The 14903-nt window shown below is 35.1% G+C and overlaps 2 protein-coding genes across 2 annotated transcripts; one reads left to right on the top strand and one right to left on the bottom strand.

Annotated features, from left to right (window-relative positions):
- Positions 1–4511: 4511 nt before the first annotated feature.
- On the bottom strand, positions 4512–5429 carry LOC135833632 (uncharacterized). Its single transcript, XM_065347402.1, has one exon. It carries the CDS (start codon positions 5427–5429, stop codon positions 4512–4514), a length of 918 nt encoding a protein of 305 aa, XP_065203474.1.
- Positions 5430–8769: 3340 nt separating this feature from the next.
- On the top strand, positions 8770–11485 carry LOC135834443 (venom protease-like). The gene is made up of 6 exons (XM_065348324.1): positions 8770–9129; positions 9234–9617; positions 10143–10281; positions 10361–10527; positions 10607–10857; positions 10954–11485. Exons 1-6 carry the CDS (start codon positions 9033–9035, stop codon positions 11116–11118), a joined length of 1203 nt encoding a protein of 400 aa, XP_065204396.1. The 5' UTR covers positions 8770–9032; the 3' UTR covers positions 11119–11485.
- Positions 11486–14903: the final 3418 nt, after the last annotated feature.

Below are 14903 nucleotides of genomic sequence, written 5' to 3'. Positions count from 1 at the left end.
TTTCCATACCTAATGTTATTTGTCAATGATTCATTTGTTGGCAAACGAGCTCAACTTCTGAGAAAATCGTTCGCGAACGAATCACTCACAATTTTCATTGACAGATCAGAGAATACATCAGTTTGTCTTGTTTCGCACAATGTAATTTCATTCTCATGAGATTTAGTCGTTCTCGAATGATTCATCATTTCTGAGCGAATCGTTCGCGAACGAATAAACTCTAATTTTAGTTGATAGGTATGTTATAATCTTTCATTGTCGATTTAATGGTCTGCGTTTGATTGTTCCTCTATTGGAAAATAAGATAATGTTAGGTTTTCCATACGATTTAGTCGTTCTAGAATGAATCATCGTCGTTTTTGAACGAATCGTTCAAATTCTTCAACGTCTTTTTTAACTGATTTTCATTTAGTAGCGATTCAGTCATTCTCGAATGATTTCTCGATTCTGAGCAAGTCGTTTGCGAACGAACTCAGTCCTGTTTTTCTATTTCTGCCATGTCATTTTTACCCTAATATGGATGATTTTCCTTCTTCGAGCAAATCGTTCGCGAACGAATCGTTCACATTTTTATTGGAAAATCAAACAATGTTGGATTTTCGATGTGATTCGGTCATCCTCGAATGAATTTTTTATTTTGAGGATTTTCGTAATTCCAAATTTTGAGGCATCATTTTTTTCATCTGGTATGCTTTATTTGGTGGCTCTTTTGTCCCCGAAGAATTTTTCGCCTTTGACTGAATCATTTTCGAACGAATTAGGTATCATCGATTGGAAAAAAATTCATGAAAAACTCATCTTACGTGAACTGCTGATTTTTTTGCACAAATTTAAAGACATTTTTTCCATATTTTTGCCATTTTAAACAATAAATAATTTTTATTTTACTTAATTTTCAAGATTACATCAAATTTTTATAGTTTTTAACCATTTTTATGTCAATCTTATTAGCTCTAATTTCAAAATACTGAATTCTGATTGGTCATTAATTCAACTTTAATCAACTTCGCAACACGATGGTGTTGGAAAAATTTGGTACTACAGCTCATAATATTAATTAGGTAGGTAGGTACCTATAGATAGATGAACAGACAGATGAACCAGCAACTTGAATTTAAATTTGCATTAAATATCAGATCTAAGAATATTCGCAGGTGTCGTGCTAGGTTTTTCTCAACCTCGATTTCACAGAAAAAAGAACCTAACAGGTTTACGAAAACACTAATTTTTCTCTGAAATAAGTCAAATCTCATTTTAATACTTGAAAAAATTCCCTAGTCGAATGATCAATCATCTCACAGCTTCTTTTACAAATGACGATAAAAATCATCGAATTCAAATCACCCATTTCACTATCTACAGTTCTACACAATAAATCCAAGAGGAGATCCTTCTGTCTCGGTGAAATTCTTGAACAAGTCCAGAATCTCGGTTCTAATTTGCTGATTTGGGCTTCGATATCCATAACTAGCTCCAGGCATATGGGACAAATATCCTTCCTCGAAGACAAAAGTGAGTATTTGACTTACACACTTGTTCTTATCCAAGTAAGCTCTGGTGTAATTGAGGTTCTTCAAATGTGTGAACGCGTACAAAGCATCGTTATTGTACTTCTTGCTAATGACGAAATCAGACTCGAATGAATGATCACCCAATAGAGCCAAGGATAAAGTTTCGTACACGTCGTTAAAGTGTAAAAAATCGTACATCAATTCCACCCCGATATCTTTCCTCCAGTAGCTTCGAGTTGTGCGAAACTTACTATCGAAGTAACATGTCAGCGAATTAGGATCATAAATGGTGGTGCCTTGAAGAGTGGTGTATCCGTTGTAATACTTTTTGATCTCCAGTCTCTCCATTTCATCGCAATAGTGCTTGTTGAATATACTCGCAGCTTCTGGTTCGAGTAATCCGCAAAACGAAGTGAAAGGGTGATCGTCCAAGAAAGGTCGATGCTTGAGTATGTTCATCTTAGAATAATCCACGGAGTAATAGCTGACACTGGTGATGGCTGCAACCAGAGCGTACTCGATATATTTAGCTCCATCTTCTAGGGCTCGAATCAACATCTCGTGGAGAAATTCGTAATACTTGAGGACATCTCGTTTACCGGTGACCATTCCCAATATTGCTGCTGTATCGTATCCGTCAATCAATAAGATCACTTTGCTGTTGTTGAAATAATTGTGGAGAATTTTCGATAGTCGATACAAGCTGTCTTTGATTTCATCTTTGGTTAAATTACCATCCATGCCATTTCTCAAGAACACGATATCTTCTTCGGTGATATTCGACTCTAGTGATGGGAAATCATCGCAAATTTGTTTGTATTCTTTGAACGTGTGCTTAAGTTGAGTCATTAAACGTGTTGTGTACCTTTTATCCACCTTGAACACGACCGTATCAAACTGCAGATTTATAGAGATGACCGGATGCTGAGCTAGATGCTTGGTGAATATATCCGAATGCGAGGCGACGTCGAGTTGACCGAATGTATTATAAGCTCGAGTCTCGTTCCAAGGTTTAGGTTTACCTGAATGGTCCACTTCGATTTGAGCGAATGTTTTGATCATGTTCAACATAAAGGATTTGCCGAAATTGCGAGGACATGTGATTAAGTTGTACGGTTCGCTGGTGTGATTGAAAAATGTTACCAGTGAGTTGCTTTTGTCGACGAAGGTGTGCGGATGGTGTTCTATGAATGTGGCTAATTGTTCGTCGCATTTTACGCGGGCTTTGTTGACTAATAAGAGTGAGATCGCGAGTAATACTGCGATTGGTGTCGGTTTCTTGGACATTTACAAGTACAACATTGGCAGCCACACTATATTGATGAGAAAATCGTTTAGCATCTGAAAATTTAAATTAAAAATTATGTTCTTAAGTTGATAAACGAGACCGCGTGGTTATAACTTGGTTTTTTAGATAGCGAAATGATATCGATGATTAATTATAACTTGATTTCACATCAACTCCATAGGTCGAAAAAATATAAGCATGATTAAAACGTTGTTTTGCAACCAGTAGCTCATCATATTAGCAATAAAAATGACGGTTTTGTTAGAAATGTAGCAATTCATACAACCAAAAGTGTTATCATAATGTTTCTAGAAATGTCCTAAAATCCCATAACCAAAATTTCAGATACAATTTTTGCATTTTTGGCGACTTTTTGAAAATTTAAAACACTGAAAAAAGCTGTTTTAGTGATGGTTTTTAAACATTTTCATAGAATAGGAATTTCTTCGAGCAAAGTGAACCAATGTAAATAATTGCTTCAAAATTTTGGACCACTCTGGTGCCATCAGCGATTTTTCAATTTCTCCTGAAATTTCAAATTATTTTGTAAGATCCAAAAATGAACTTTAAAAAGTATAGCTTTGGTTGATCATCCTCAACCAGTTTGAAAATGAATTTTTGGCCAATTTGTAAAAATTCCAGAAGATGTGGAAAAATTAAATCTTTGAAAAAAAAGTATACACCCCAGTTGGATGAAAATATGCCCTTCTGCCAATAAATACGCGGTAAAGAGCAGTTTAATTGGCATTTTATACTTCTACAAGACTTTAAACTGCTGCCATGCAGCAGACTTTACAGTTTTCAAAATCGTGCTTCAATTCACAGGCGTAATTTGAAGCGACTTTTTAGGTTGTCACATTATCTGCACAGCAGAAAAAAATTTCTGCTGATAAACACGCCACAAGAATATTTTGTAGCGTATTTTTATCGCGTAAAGCCGCTACTACGCTTCTAAATTATGTGGTGTATTTTTGCATGTTGAAAAAACCAGCCACAAAAATACACTACACAAATATTTCGTAGCGTATTTATTCGCATATTTGCTGAAAAACGCGCGTAAATGTGGTATTTTGTGCGTGTGTTTCAGCTTAGTATATAAATCTTTAGTTACTTCTACCAAGTGCTCTGGTGGCGTAGGTAGCAAGGATTCCGCTCACAGATCCGGGGACTTGAGTTCGATCCCCGCTGGTGCCAAAAAATTTTTCAAGAATATTGATCAATGGCAGATTTTTACGCGTAAATAAAATACGCGCTGATTAATGGGCAGAAAAAGCATTGGCGTTAAGTGTTAAATCTCCTGCCCGCGTTTTTATGTCGCATAAGAGCAGATTTTCACCCAACTGGGACGAGAATTTCATTCAGTAAGATCTCCAAAACAACCACAATTCATCTTTTTTGGAGCCTCCAGAGAGTTTTAAAATTTCATCAGAAATTTAAAAGCACTCTAGAGGCGTAAAAAATGAACTTCAAAAAAGTTGAGAGGGTCCTCAAAATGAGCCAGTGAAAGTTATAGGTTATAAAGTTCATTTTGGGCACTTCCAGAGTGATTTGAAATTTCTAGAGAAATTGGAAAACAAAAACTCTCTCCATATATAACTTTTCATCATCAGGCAAGAGCACTTAATGAACTAATACAAAGTTTACATCTTAAAGTAAAGGTTGGGTGTGGTCACTCCTTTGGGTGTGTCAGTTTCTCAGTGTTGTGATTGGCCCTAAAACTTGGGTGTGGTCACTACCAGGATGGGTGTGTCTGTTTGTTTGAGTGTGAATGTGACTGGTTCCATGTAGGCATTTGTGTAGGTCAATGTCCAAAGGTCCCAGTCATCATTGAGGAGTTTTTCTCTATTATTTTTGTGCATGGCTATTGCTTCCCTAATTGGTAGTTCTGATATTCTGGCAACTGGTTTTTCTTGGGTCAAGTTGAGTTCAGTTATTGTGTGTCCAGTTGCTATAATATGGTCTCCTATTGCTGATTTTCCTTCAATATTGTATCTAGCTTTGTGAATATGTTCCTTGTATCCAGTTATGATGTTTCTCCTAGTCTGTCCTATGTAAAGTTTGTCACAGCCAGAGCATGTGATCTTATAAATTCCTGATTGGTCAGTTTTCGGGTCCTTGTCCTTGAGGCTTCCCAGTAGCGTTTTCAGTTTATGTTGATTAGTTGTGACAGGTTCTAAATAATTTTTCCTGAAGATCTGACAAAGTTTGTTGGTTATGACAGGGTAGTGGGTCAACTTGATTCTTCTATTGTCTGGTTTATCTCTTTGGAATGTGGTGATCTCTTTCAATCTTTGTTTGCTTATATGGTTTTTGATGAGGGTGTCTATGGTTTTAGTCTTGTAACCCAGATTGTTGACTACTCTTTTAACGTGGTCAAATTCTCTCTTCCTATTTCCTGGGCTCAAGGGTAGTGCACAACATCTATGGACCATGCTGTTAAAAGCAGCCAGTTTTTGGCTCCAGGGCTGGTAAGAGTCAGCAGGAATGTAGTTGTTCGTGTGAGTAGGCTTCCTGTAGATGTCATATTCCAATTTGTTGTCTTTTCTGGTGATTAGGATGTCCAAGAATGGCAGTTGTTGGTTGTTTTCATATTCATAAGTGAACTTGATGGTGGCATATTGTTTGTTCATGGTCTCAAAGAAACCATTTATGGTTGAAGTCCTCTGGTACAATGCTGAAGATGTCATCAACATATCTGAACCAAATCTTGGGGAAGTCTTTTTCTATTTCCTTTAGTTTGGTTTCCAAGTGGCCTATGAAAATGTCTGCCATGAATGGTGACAAATGGTTCCCCATTGCTGTTCCTCCTGTTTGTTGGTAGAACTTTCCACCATATTGGAAGATGGTTTGTTTCATGCGTAGTTCTGTGAGGTTCATGAGTTCAGCAATCCTTTCTTGGGAAACTTTCTCTTTTTGGAGCCAGTCTTTCATTATGGCCAAGGTTTCTGGTATGGGTACACTAGGGAATAATTTGGTGATATCAAAGGAGATGGGTCTATCTGTTGGTGTTATCTGGGTGTTTTTCAGTTTCTCCACTAGCTCTTCATTATTTCTTATTTGGTATGTGACAGGCTGATTAAATCTCCGGATGAGGCTCCAGAATGGCCTTAAACTATAGTAGTTGTTGATATATGGGTAATTCTCAGAAAAAGGTAAAAATCGTGTACATGGCAAGTTTCTCAAAGGTTTTTGCATGAATTTTTTTTTTTTTTTTGGTCCATTCAAGGATCATCCCCACACATTTCACATATGGTATTGAAATTTTTAGCCCCTCCTTTCATTGGTGTACATTCGATTTTATACCCCAAATGTCCTTCGACTTGGCTGTCACACACCATGTTTTTGAAAATGAATGTTATAAAGTGTCATGAACTTCATTTTTTTGGGGAAAAATTGGCACGTTCTCATTATCATAGAACACGAAGGTCCATTATTGTGCAAATTGCAATTGGAATAAGTCCATAGGAAGCTGACATTTCACATTTGAAAACTGTCACACACTTTTTGCGCAAATTTTAGAGCAATTTTCAATTATTTTTGGTAGCTTCCCAATCCAATATTTTTTTCTGGTGAGTGGCTGCACTGGTTCACTGTCTTCATAAAAATGTTACCCCGCAATGTTATTCTCATAACCTACGCAATGGCTCATTCTGATCGTACTTGTCTCTGAAAATATGATATTTTGCAAAATGGGTGTCCTTTCGGCTTGCCTTTTTATTTACCCTGATGAACCCGCCAAAAACGATAATTGAGAAAGGGAAGTTATTCTACATGATAAGTACACATTTATTACGTGTTAAAAATCGAATAATGTCCAGTAGGTAAGGCTAGAAACGAAAAAACGTTGAGATTGTCCTTCGGCTTGTCCAGCGCCCATTTGTCCTTCGACTTGGCCAAATTTCAGACAGCTGTACTTTTATCGCGCTAGTCGACATATTACATGATAAAACAAGCAAAATTTGACATTTTCTCCCTCCCCACACCTCACCTCTACCCCTACCAAAAAAATAAGTCCAGATTCGAACTTTGCGGCATGAAAAACATAAATTGACATATTACACGATAATATAAGCAAAATTCGACATTTTCCCCCTCCCCACGCCTCACCCTCCACCTCTACATAAAAAATAACTCCAGATTCGAATTCTACGACCTCGAAAACATATCAATCGACATATTACACATCGATGAGGGTCGAATCCTAATTATCGCTGTTTTAGGGGGGCTGGGGTCCACAGTGGGGGAGATTGAATTGAGGCCAACACTAGAACAGGAATCTGGGGCACCTATACAAATGATTCCCACTTGAAATTTTCCAAAAAAATGATTTTTATTTTTCAAAATTATGCACATCAAAATTGACCTTTTTTTTGAGAATTACCCATATATGGGAGCTGGACCGAAGAAATTATTCACATTGGTTCACTTTGCTCAAAAAAATTTGCATTTCCCGAAAAAGATTGAAAATTGCCTTCCAAATAGCTTCAGATTTTCATAAATTTTCCAAAAATGAAGTTTTCAAGCAGAAATTTTGGTAATGGGGGTTTTAGGACATGATTCTTCTGAATAGCATTATTTTGTTGAAATCCAAGAGCGCCATTTTAAAAGATCCCTTCAACAGTTTGAAACTGAAAGCAGAGGCATCAGAGGGCAATAACCCTGAATTTAAAAAAATTCAGATTCAACAGCTCAGTATCATCTCGTGTCTCCTCTAAATATTTTGGGTGAATTTAAAATTGTTCGTTCAAAACTTGTTGAAAGTACATTATGATCCCCCCCCCCAAATAAAAACTTTTTTCGCCATTGTGAGCAAGGGGGAGTGGGGAAATTATTGTTGGCTCCAACATCTTCTTATACAGTACCCAATAACGTTTCATCGACATTTTTTAAATCCAAGGACAGGGGCATTTCACCAATTTTACCCAGGAACTCTTTGAACCTAATATCGCAAAAAATGCCTTAAATACCAAACAAAGTGTATCAAATTAGAAAAAAATCGATCAAGTATCACAAAGATTAAACGAAATTTGCTGAAAAAATAACAAACATTTGCATAAGAATTCTGAATTTCTAAAAATTGCCTACTAAAAAATGGATAAAAATAAAATTATGACAAAAGCAAAAAAAATTGAAAAAACTTCTTAAAATAATACAAAAGCAATTAAAAACCAACGAAAAGCTGACAAAAAAAAAACATAATTTGAAAAAAAACGTATTTACAGTTGATGAAGTAGGTATCTCAAAATTCGAGTAGCCCTATCTGCTGGAAAAATCAAAAGTTTGTGGCAAATGAAGTAAACGAAGAGCTTGAATGATTCTCTTGTTTGAATCAATTTTTCAAAAATAAACCTCGTATAGTTCAGTCCGTCGAGAAACACAATATTGGAAAACTTCATCGATAAATTTACACCGATTTGTACTTTAATTCAACATGCATTCGATGAAAATAAAAAAACTTGTGTGAAAAAAATCCCATTAGTGATTCACCATGGGTAATATTCTTCCCACGTTTGTATACAATGCAAAATTATTTTACCAGTGAAAGGAGACGAAAGACGGAACCAAACGAATATTGCAACAAACTACATATCCTAATTCGACAAAAAACCAGTTTTCATTCGAAGCGGTATTATTTCTGGCATCAGATCGCATCTTATTGAAATTACCCGAGCGTCGAAAATACCTAAGGAAATTTTTAATGAAAAATTTAAAAATAAAGACATTGTACGTACAATTTGTATAGGTACTTGCGAATACACCTAGTTGTTTTTATTTACCCATCTAGCGTTATAGTCAAAACATTTATTCGATGCCTACTTCAGCACTTGGTTGTACTACGAGCACCAATTTATTCTTAGAATTAGTAATCATGACGTAATGGAATCCTCGTGCTCGCCGTTGCTAATTTCATGAAAACAGGTCTCGACTCTCGAATGTACCTACGTATTTGAACTTGAACCATGTGAGCCTCCTTTATTGGATTGGAATATCCGTCTAGAGCGGTAGTTTTTCGTGACGTTCGAAGGGAACTGACATTGATATGTAGTTTTGTCTTATACTAGTTAGTTATAAGATGTAACGTTCTAATGTAGTTTTGATTAAAGTAGTTCACGTTGTTCGAAGAACGAATTCATTATTAACGAATTTTTTTCTCGGTATTGTTTTAATTATTATCTATTATCGAGAATAGTGTCGTTTAGAAGTGATTTAATGTGCGACGATAGAACGGTGAAATGCTGTTATTTTATTGCGTTTTGATAGCTTTTTTCAAATGTAGCTGGACTATCCCTATCGGAAGCGGTGACCTTAGTAGGATACCGAGGCAAAATGGTGAGTTTTGGATTATTTTTACAGAATATAGTGGGCTTATATATCGAAGTGAATTCCAGCAAAATAATTGAAATTTGGTCATTGTTTTGTTTCTCGATCCTCAGCTATGGATATGTGCCTCACACCAAATAATCAAACAGGCAATTGTATAGCCATCAGAAGTTGCCCTGTACTGTTATCATTAGTCAATGGATCGGATCAACCAATCAAAACCTACTTACGACGATCGTTTTGCGGTTGGATTGCGGATAATGGCAATCCAAAAGTATGCTGTCCTTTTAACATAGATCCAGGGCACTTCAATCCGTCCATATTTCGAACTGCGTCCGATGCAGATGTTGCTGGATCTCCGAAATCGATATCACCAACACTGACACCAACGCCGAGTGGGTCTACGAGCCGTACCAAGTCCACCAAAGGTCCATATAAATGCGGATTAACGAATAGAAAAGCAGTGAAAATAGTCGGAGGGCAAGATGCCAGTTTAGGTAATTAGATTGTGAAATTTTAACGAAGGAATGCTCATTCCAACTAATGTAGAATCATAATATGAACAGGAAATTGAAGCCTAGCTCAATTGATCTGAAAGTTTGCTCAATTTTTAACCCCCCCCCCTTCAATCTTAAGATGGTTTTTTTTTCATTTGAGGGGGAGGAGTTTGGACTTTGATTGACTGGTTGGGAAGAGATTGGGCTCTTGATGCTTTGTGAGGATTATCAATAGATTCAAGCTCAATAGATCTGAAAGTTTGCTCAATTTTTTTACCCCCTCCCCCCCAATCTTGAGATGGTTTTTTTCATTGGGGGGGGGGGGGGAGGAGTTTGGACTTTGATTGACTGGTTGGGATGAGATTGGGGCTCTATGATGCTTTGTGAGGATTATCAGTAGATCCAAATAGATCAAACATGACCTTCTGGGATGCTTCTTAGATAGATTAATCTTCTGCAATGAATACCTCAAAGCTTCAACTTTTTCAAAAATATCACTCAATTTTTTTTACATTATGATTATAGGTGATTGGCCATGGATAGCTGCAATTTACTATCGAAGCAAATCCGATACCCATCCAACGACCAGATGCAGTGGTACATTGATTTCCAAAGACTGGGTTGTTACAGCAGCTCACTGCTTCGTAGATCAAAACTTAGTCCCGTAAGTTTCCTATAAAAGTTTTTTAAATAATACTCAGGGTATTCAAAATTAAAAAATTATCACAATATGAATTTTACAGAGTATCGGTGAGACTAGGTGATCTGAATTTGGACGAAACCGTAGCCGATGGAGCCACACCAATTGATGTGCCTATTGAAGAGGTCCTCGTGCACCCCAACTTCACAGTACGTCCACCAGTCAACGATATAGCGCTGCTAAGGCTAAAAAATCCTGTAGAATTTACTGGTAAGCACCAAAATCATTCATTTTTTTAATAAACCTTTCCTCGAAACCTTATTTTTATACCATTTTTTTAAAATTTTAGAGCAAATACATCCTGTCTGCTTATTCAACCAAAGTGAAACGTACAAAAGTAGCAGCTTTTACACGAATAAAGTCCCTTTTATAATGGGCTGGGGTAAACAAAACTTCGAAGGATCTGTTTCATCGATGCTGCAAGAGGCTCAAGTCGACGTGATAGATAAAAACGTATGTTCGAAGAATTACGTTAATCATAATGTTGTGATAGATGATCGTGTATTGTGCGCTGGAGGAAAAGGCAAAGATACTTGTAAGGTAAGATGACCACAATTGATTCAATACCTACTCAACACTTCTGCCATTAGCCTTTCATTGTATTAATTTATTCCCTTTTTGAATTATTTAAATCAGGGTGATTCCGGAGGACCACTAATCATACCAATCGGCAGTAAACATTACCTCGCCGGTATCGTATCTTTTGGAGTAGGCTGTGGTGACCCAAGTTTTCCCGGAGTTTACACCAGAGTGGTTGAATTCCTCAGCTGGATCGCACAAGTGACTCAGTTATCAGTCTAACTTTTAACTTTCATGTTTCCTATAAACAAGTTTTACTACTTAACTATGTAGGCTGTATAAATTATAATTTTTCAAGTCGACTTGAATGCTCTGCCAAGTCATTTAGTCAATTGTGATACGTAATAATAATTTAATATTGTGTTGTTAGAGATAATGTTTCGTCCTTTTTAAAAATTTATTTTTACTAGTTTACCTACCTACTTATTTTGTTTTGCTTTTTTCTTCTTTATCTATATTGTATTGAAACTAAAGACTGAGTGAGGAATGCACATGCGTTTTATGTGAATGCTCACTTCGAGTGTATATGTACCTATACCTAATGTAACTTCGCAAATTTTAGAGAAATAAATTTTAAAAAATTAAAAAATAGATTATTGTTTTTGTTCCAGGTACTTGAAAAAAAAGTATTTTAATAACAGGACTAATTAAGATGTCTGCGTATGATTTGAATTAAATGTGATTTTTAGAAAGGATTTTGCCTGAAATCTCCATATCCAAAATTTCAGATTTAAAAGAAATTAAGTTTCAAACGTTCAAAAAATGTGAAGAAACAAACAGAAATAGGCGACGATGATGGCAGAAGGCGAACGTAGATTCTGGTGATCTCAACGTTTAACTAACAATAAGTACATACGTGTTCAGCACATATAAATGGACCAGTATACCGAAATTCAGCTTTCTACCTCACTTTTCTCAATGACCCTTTTTTTCGTCCAATTTTCCTGAACTGTAGATCATTGAAAACTGGTGAATATTGATCAATTATCAAAAATTCAGAAAGTTCCTACAGGTAAAATTGCCAATCTCACCTCCCAGTTATTGAAAATTTCCATAAATTGATATAAAAATTAGCATAAATAATCGTAAAGTTGTAAAAGTTGTTTGAAAATTTGTAAATTATCAGGAAAATAGTTTAAATGAACTTAAAAATTGAGTAAAATTCAGAAAGGTGCTTCAAAAGTGTCTACAGGAATTTGTTAACCAAAAATCATTACGTGTTCACTACTTTTTCAATACCTTTCAAAAAAAATCACAACCTTCCAAAATATTTTAACCCCCTCTCTCCAGATAGATTTTTCAATTTTTTTAAAATACGTTTTCATCAATTTGAAATCAATTCAATGATTATAAAACGATCATACTACATTTAATCAAGTTATTACAATTTCTCATGTAAGTACGTAGGTATGCATTAAAAATACAAAATGAACGAACTCGAAAAATAAACAAATTAAAAAGTATAACAATTTCAAAAATACAATGATAAATTGGCAAAAAAAGGGAAGATCTTTTTGACAATTTTGATCAAAAAAGTGGATCTTGAGGGCAATTTTCGCAAAAAAACGCAATTTTTTTAGAAAGTAATTTTGATGAAAAAGCAGAACTTTCAGAAGTCAGCTGGTGTTTAACAAACTTTTTTCGAAGAAATGCATTGCTTTTACATTACCTACTTTTTGCATTACCATATCAACATTTTTATTCAGCTTACCCCCCCCCCCCCAACCGAAAAACCTTCATTTTTTTGAAACAGTTGGAATTAACAAGTGATTTCTTAGCTTACCCGCTAAACCAGTAATGGCAAAACTTTTTCATTTCAGGTTTGCTTTATTCAGTTTTCATATCTTGAGGTTCAAAAAAAAATTGATTGAAACATGAATTTCTTCTCTTTCATGAGTCTTTAAGCAATAATTTGCCACTTGGCAGAAAAACTTGAAATTTCAAACACGAAAATTAAGAAGAAATAAATTCTGATGGAGTAGAATAATATATGTAATTATATTTTTTTGAACTAGATAATTAAAAATTCAAAGCACTGATCGCTGAAACAAACTTGATATTCAGGGGTGAATCAAACCAATTTTACTAGGAAGGAGGGGCGGATAAAGATCTTGAAAAAGAACACGATTTTGAAGAGTTTTTCGAAATTATAAAAAAATGAGAGAAGTTTGAAATATTGATTGGGAATTTATACAAGTGTTGCCTTCTTTTGAGGTTAAAAATGAACAATTTTTTCATTTTAAATTTCGCCAATCGATTCATTTTGTGGTTTTTAAAGAATTTCAAATGATTTTGAGAAAAAAAAAAACATTACTTTTCAGGCAAAATGCATTACTTTACATTACTAACATCACCGAGAGTTTCAATGCATTACTTTTACATTACTTACATTACATGTTGATACAAAACAGAAATTTTTTGTACATTTTGACAAAAAAGTAGACATTTTTGGCAATTTTCTACCAAAAAACCCAAGACTTTCTCGTCTATTTTGGCAAATAAGCTTTACAGAGGAAGGAAGAGGGGGAAGATTCATTGATTTTTTGCGAATTTTTTCATTAGTGAAATTCATCATTCGAAAAAATAACAATTCGAGATTTTTTCATAAGTAGGTACTAAAAGTGCATTTTGGGAAAGTTTCAGGGACCCAAGTCGACTAGGAATGGGTTTTTGTTGAAAATCACTACTTATTCACCACTTTCACTACCGACTTTCAAAATTACTACCTTTTTACTACTTTCACTACCTCTAGATACCCTGTGCTTCAATATAAAAAAATACTTCGAAAATTACAAAAAATTGATCTCGTATTATAAAAACGAAATACAACTGTAACCCCCCTACAAAGGTCATCTAGTTTTAAAATTTAAATTATGCTCTCAAAGTTGAATGAAAAATCTGTGAAAATTGAAGAAAATATATTGAAAAATTTGTGGAACTGATTTCTCAGTCATTAAAAATTATCAATAAAATTAATGTAAAATCAGCTCAATTGAGCAAACGTTCCAAAAATTGTTCAAAAATTATGTAAAATGTCATAAAAGTAAGTAGTTAAAAAAGACTGAAATTTGACTAAATATTTCAAAAAATTTACTAAAATATCATAAAAATGTCCAAAAATTAAACAAATTGTAGGTATTGGAAAAATATACGTAAAATTGACTAAATATTATCAAAATTGAATGAAATTTCGCAGAAATAAAATAAAAAATATTCAAAAACACGCTTGTAGGGTCCCAATTGCCCGAAAAAAGGCGATCCGACGATTGGAATGTTAAAAGCGATTTTATGATTGATTATTGTTCTACACCCATAAACGAATAAATTTAGCTTGTATGCCTATTTCCCCCTCCCCCCCCCCCCCTTTCCGAGGATCTACCCCCCTAACTTTAAAATCGCTCTATCTCCTTATCTATGTGCAGTACGAAAAAATTTTTCGAACAAAAGTTGTTCCTTGATGTCTTTTCTACAATTTTACTTTTTAGCAAAATTCAGTTTGGAGCTACCCTTACCCCTCCAGAACTCAAAACTCATTTCTAAGAAAAGTCAAAATCACGTTTTTCCTATTTTTGTGGGAAAATATCGAAAAAAATGAAAAGCTTGAACGCTGAAAGTGTTTGAAATGAAATTTCCTTTCAAATGAGCTATATCATGATCACCCTCTCCCCCATCCTTGAGGACCCACCCCCTCCCTTCTTTACCGACCCATCTAATGGACTGTACGTGACAATTTTGCAAACAAAAGTTGTTCCTTGATGTCTTTCCTACAATTTTACTTATTAGCAAAATTCAGTTTGGAACAACCCTTACCCCTCCAGAACACAAAACTCAATTCTAAGAAAAGTCAAAATCACGTTTTTCCTATTTTTGTGGGAAAATATCGAAAAAAAAATGAAAAACTTGAACGCTGAAAGTGTTTGAAATGAAATTTCCTTTCAAATCAGCTATATCAGGATCATCCTCTCCCCCCTCCTTGAGGACCCACCCCCTCCCCCTTTTCTGACCCA

This window comes from Planococcus citri, chromosome 2 (genome assembly GCF_950023065.1).
Source record: "Planococcus citri chromosome 2, ihPlaCitr1.1, whole genome shotgun sequence".
NCBI classification, from domain to species: Eukaryota; Metazoa; Arthropoda; class Insecta; order Hemiptera; family Pseudococcidae; genus Planococcus; species Planococcus citri.
Note: the sequence above shows the minus strand (reverse complement) of the source record. Positions and strands in the feature narration are given on the sequence as shown.

Excerpts from the sequence above, each read along its gene's own strand:
- LOC135833632 (XM_065347402.1), bottom strand. The coding sequence starts at position 5,429 with ATGAACAAACAATATGCCACCATCAAGTTCACTTATGAATATGAAAAC.
- LOC135834443 (XM_065348324.1), top strand. The coding sequence starts at position 9,033 with ATGCTGTTATTTTATTGCGTTTTGATAGCTTTTTTCAAATGTAGCTGG. Across the intron at positions 9,130-9,233 it reads TAGGATACCGAGGCAAAATG|CTATGGATATGTGCCTCACA; the intron begins GTGAGTTTTGGA and ends CTCGATCCTCAG. Across the intron at positions 10,528-10,606 it reads AAATCCTGTAGAATTTACTG|AGCAAATACATCCTGTCTGC; the intron begins GTAAGCACCAAA and ends TTAAAATTTTAG.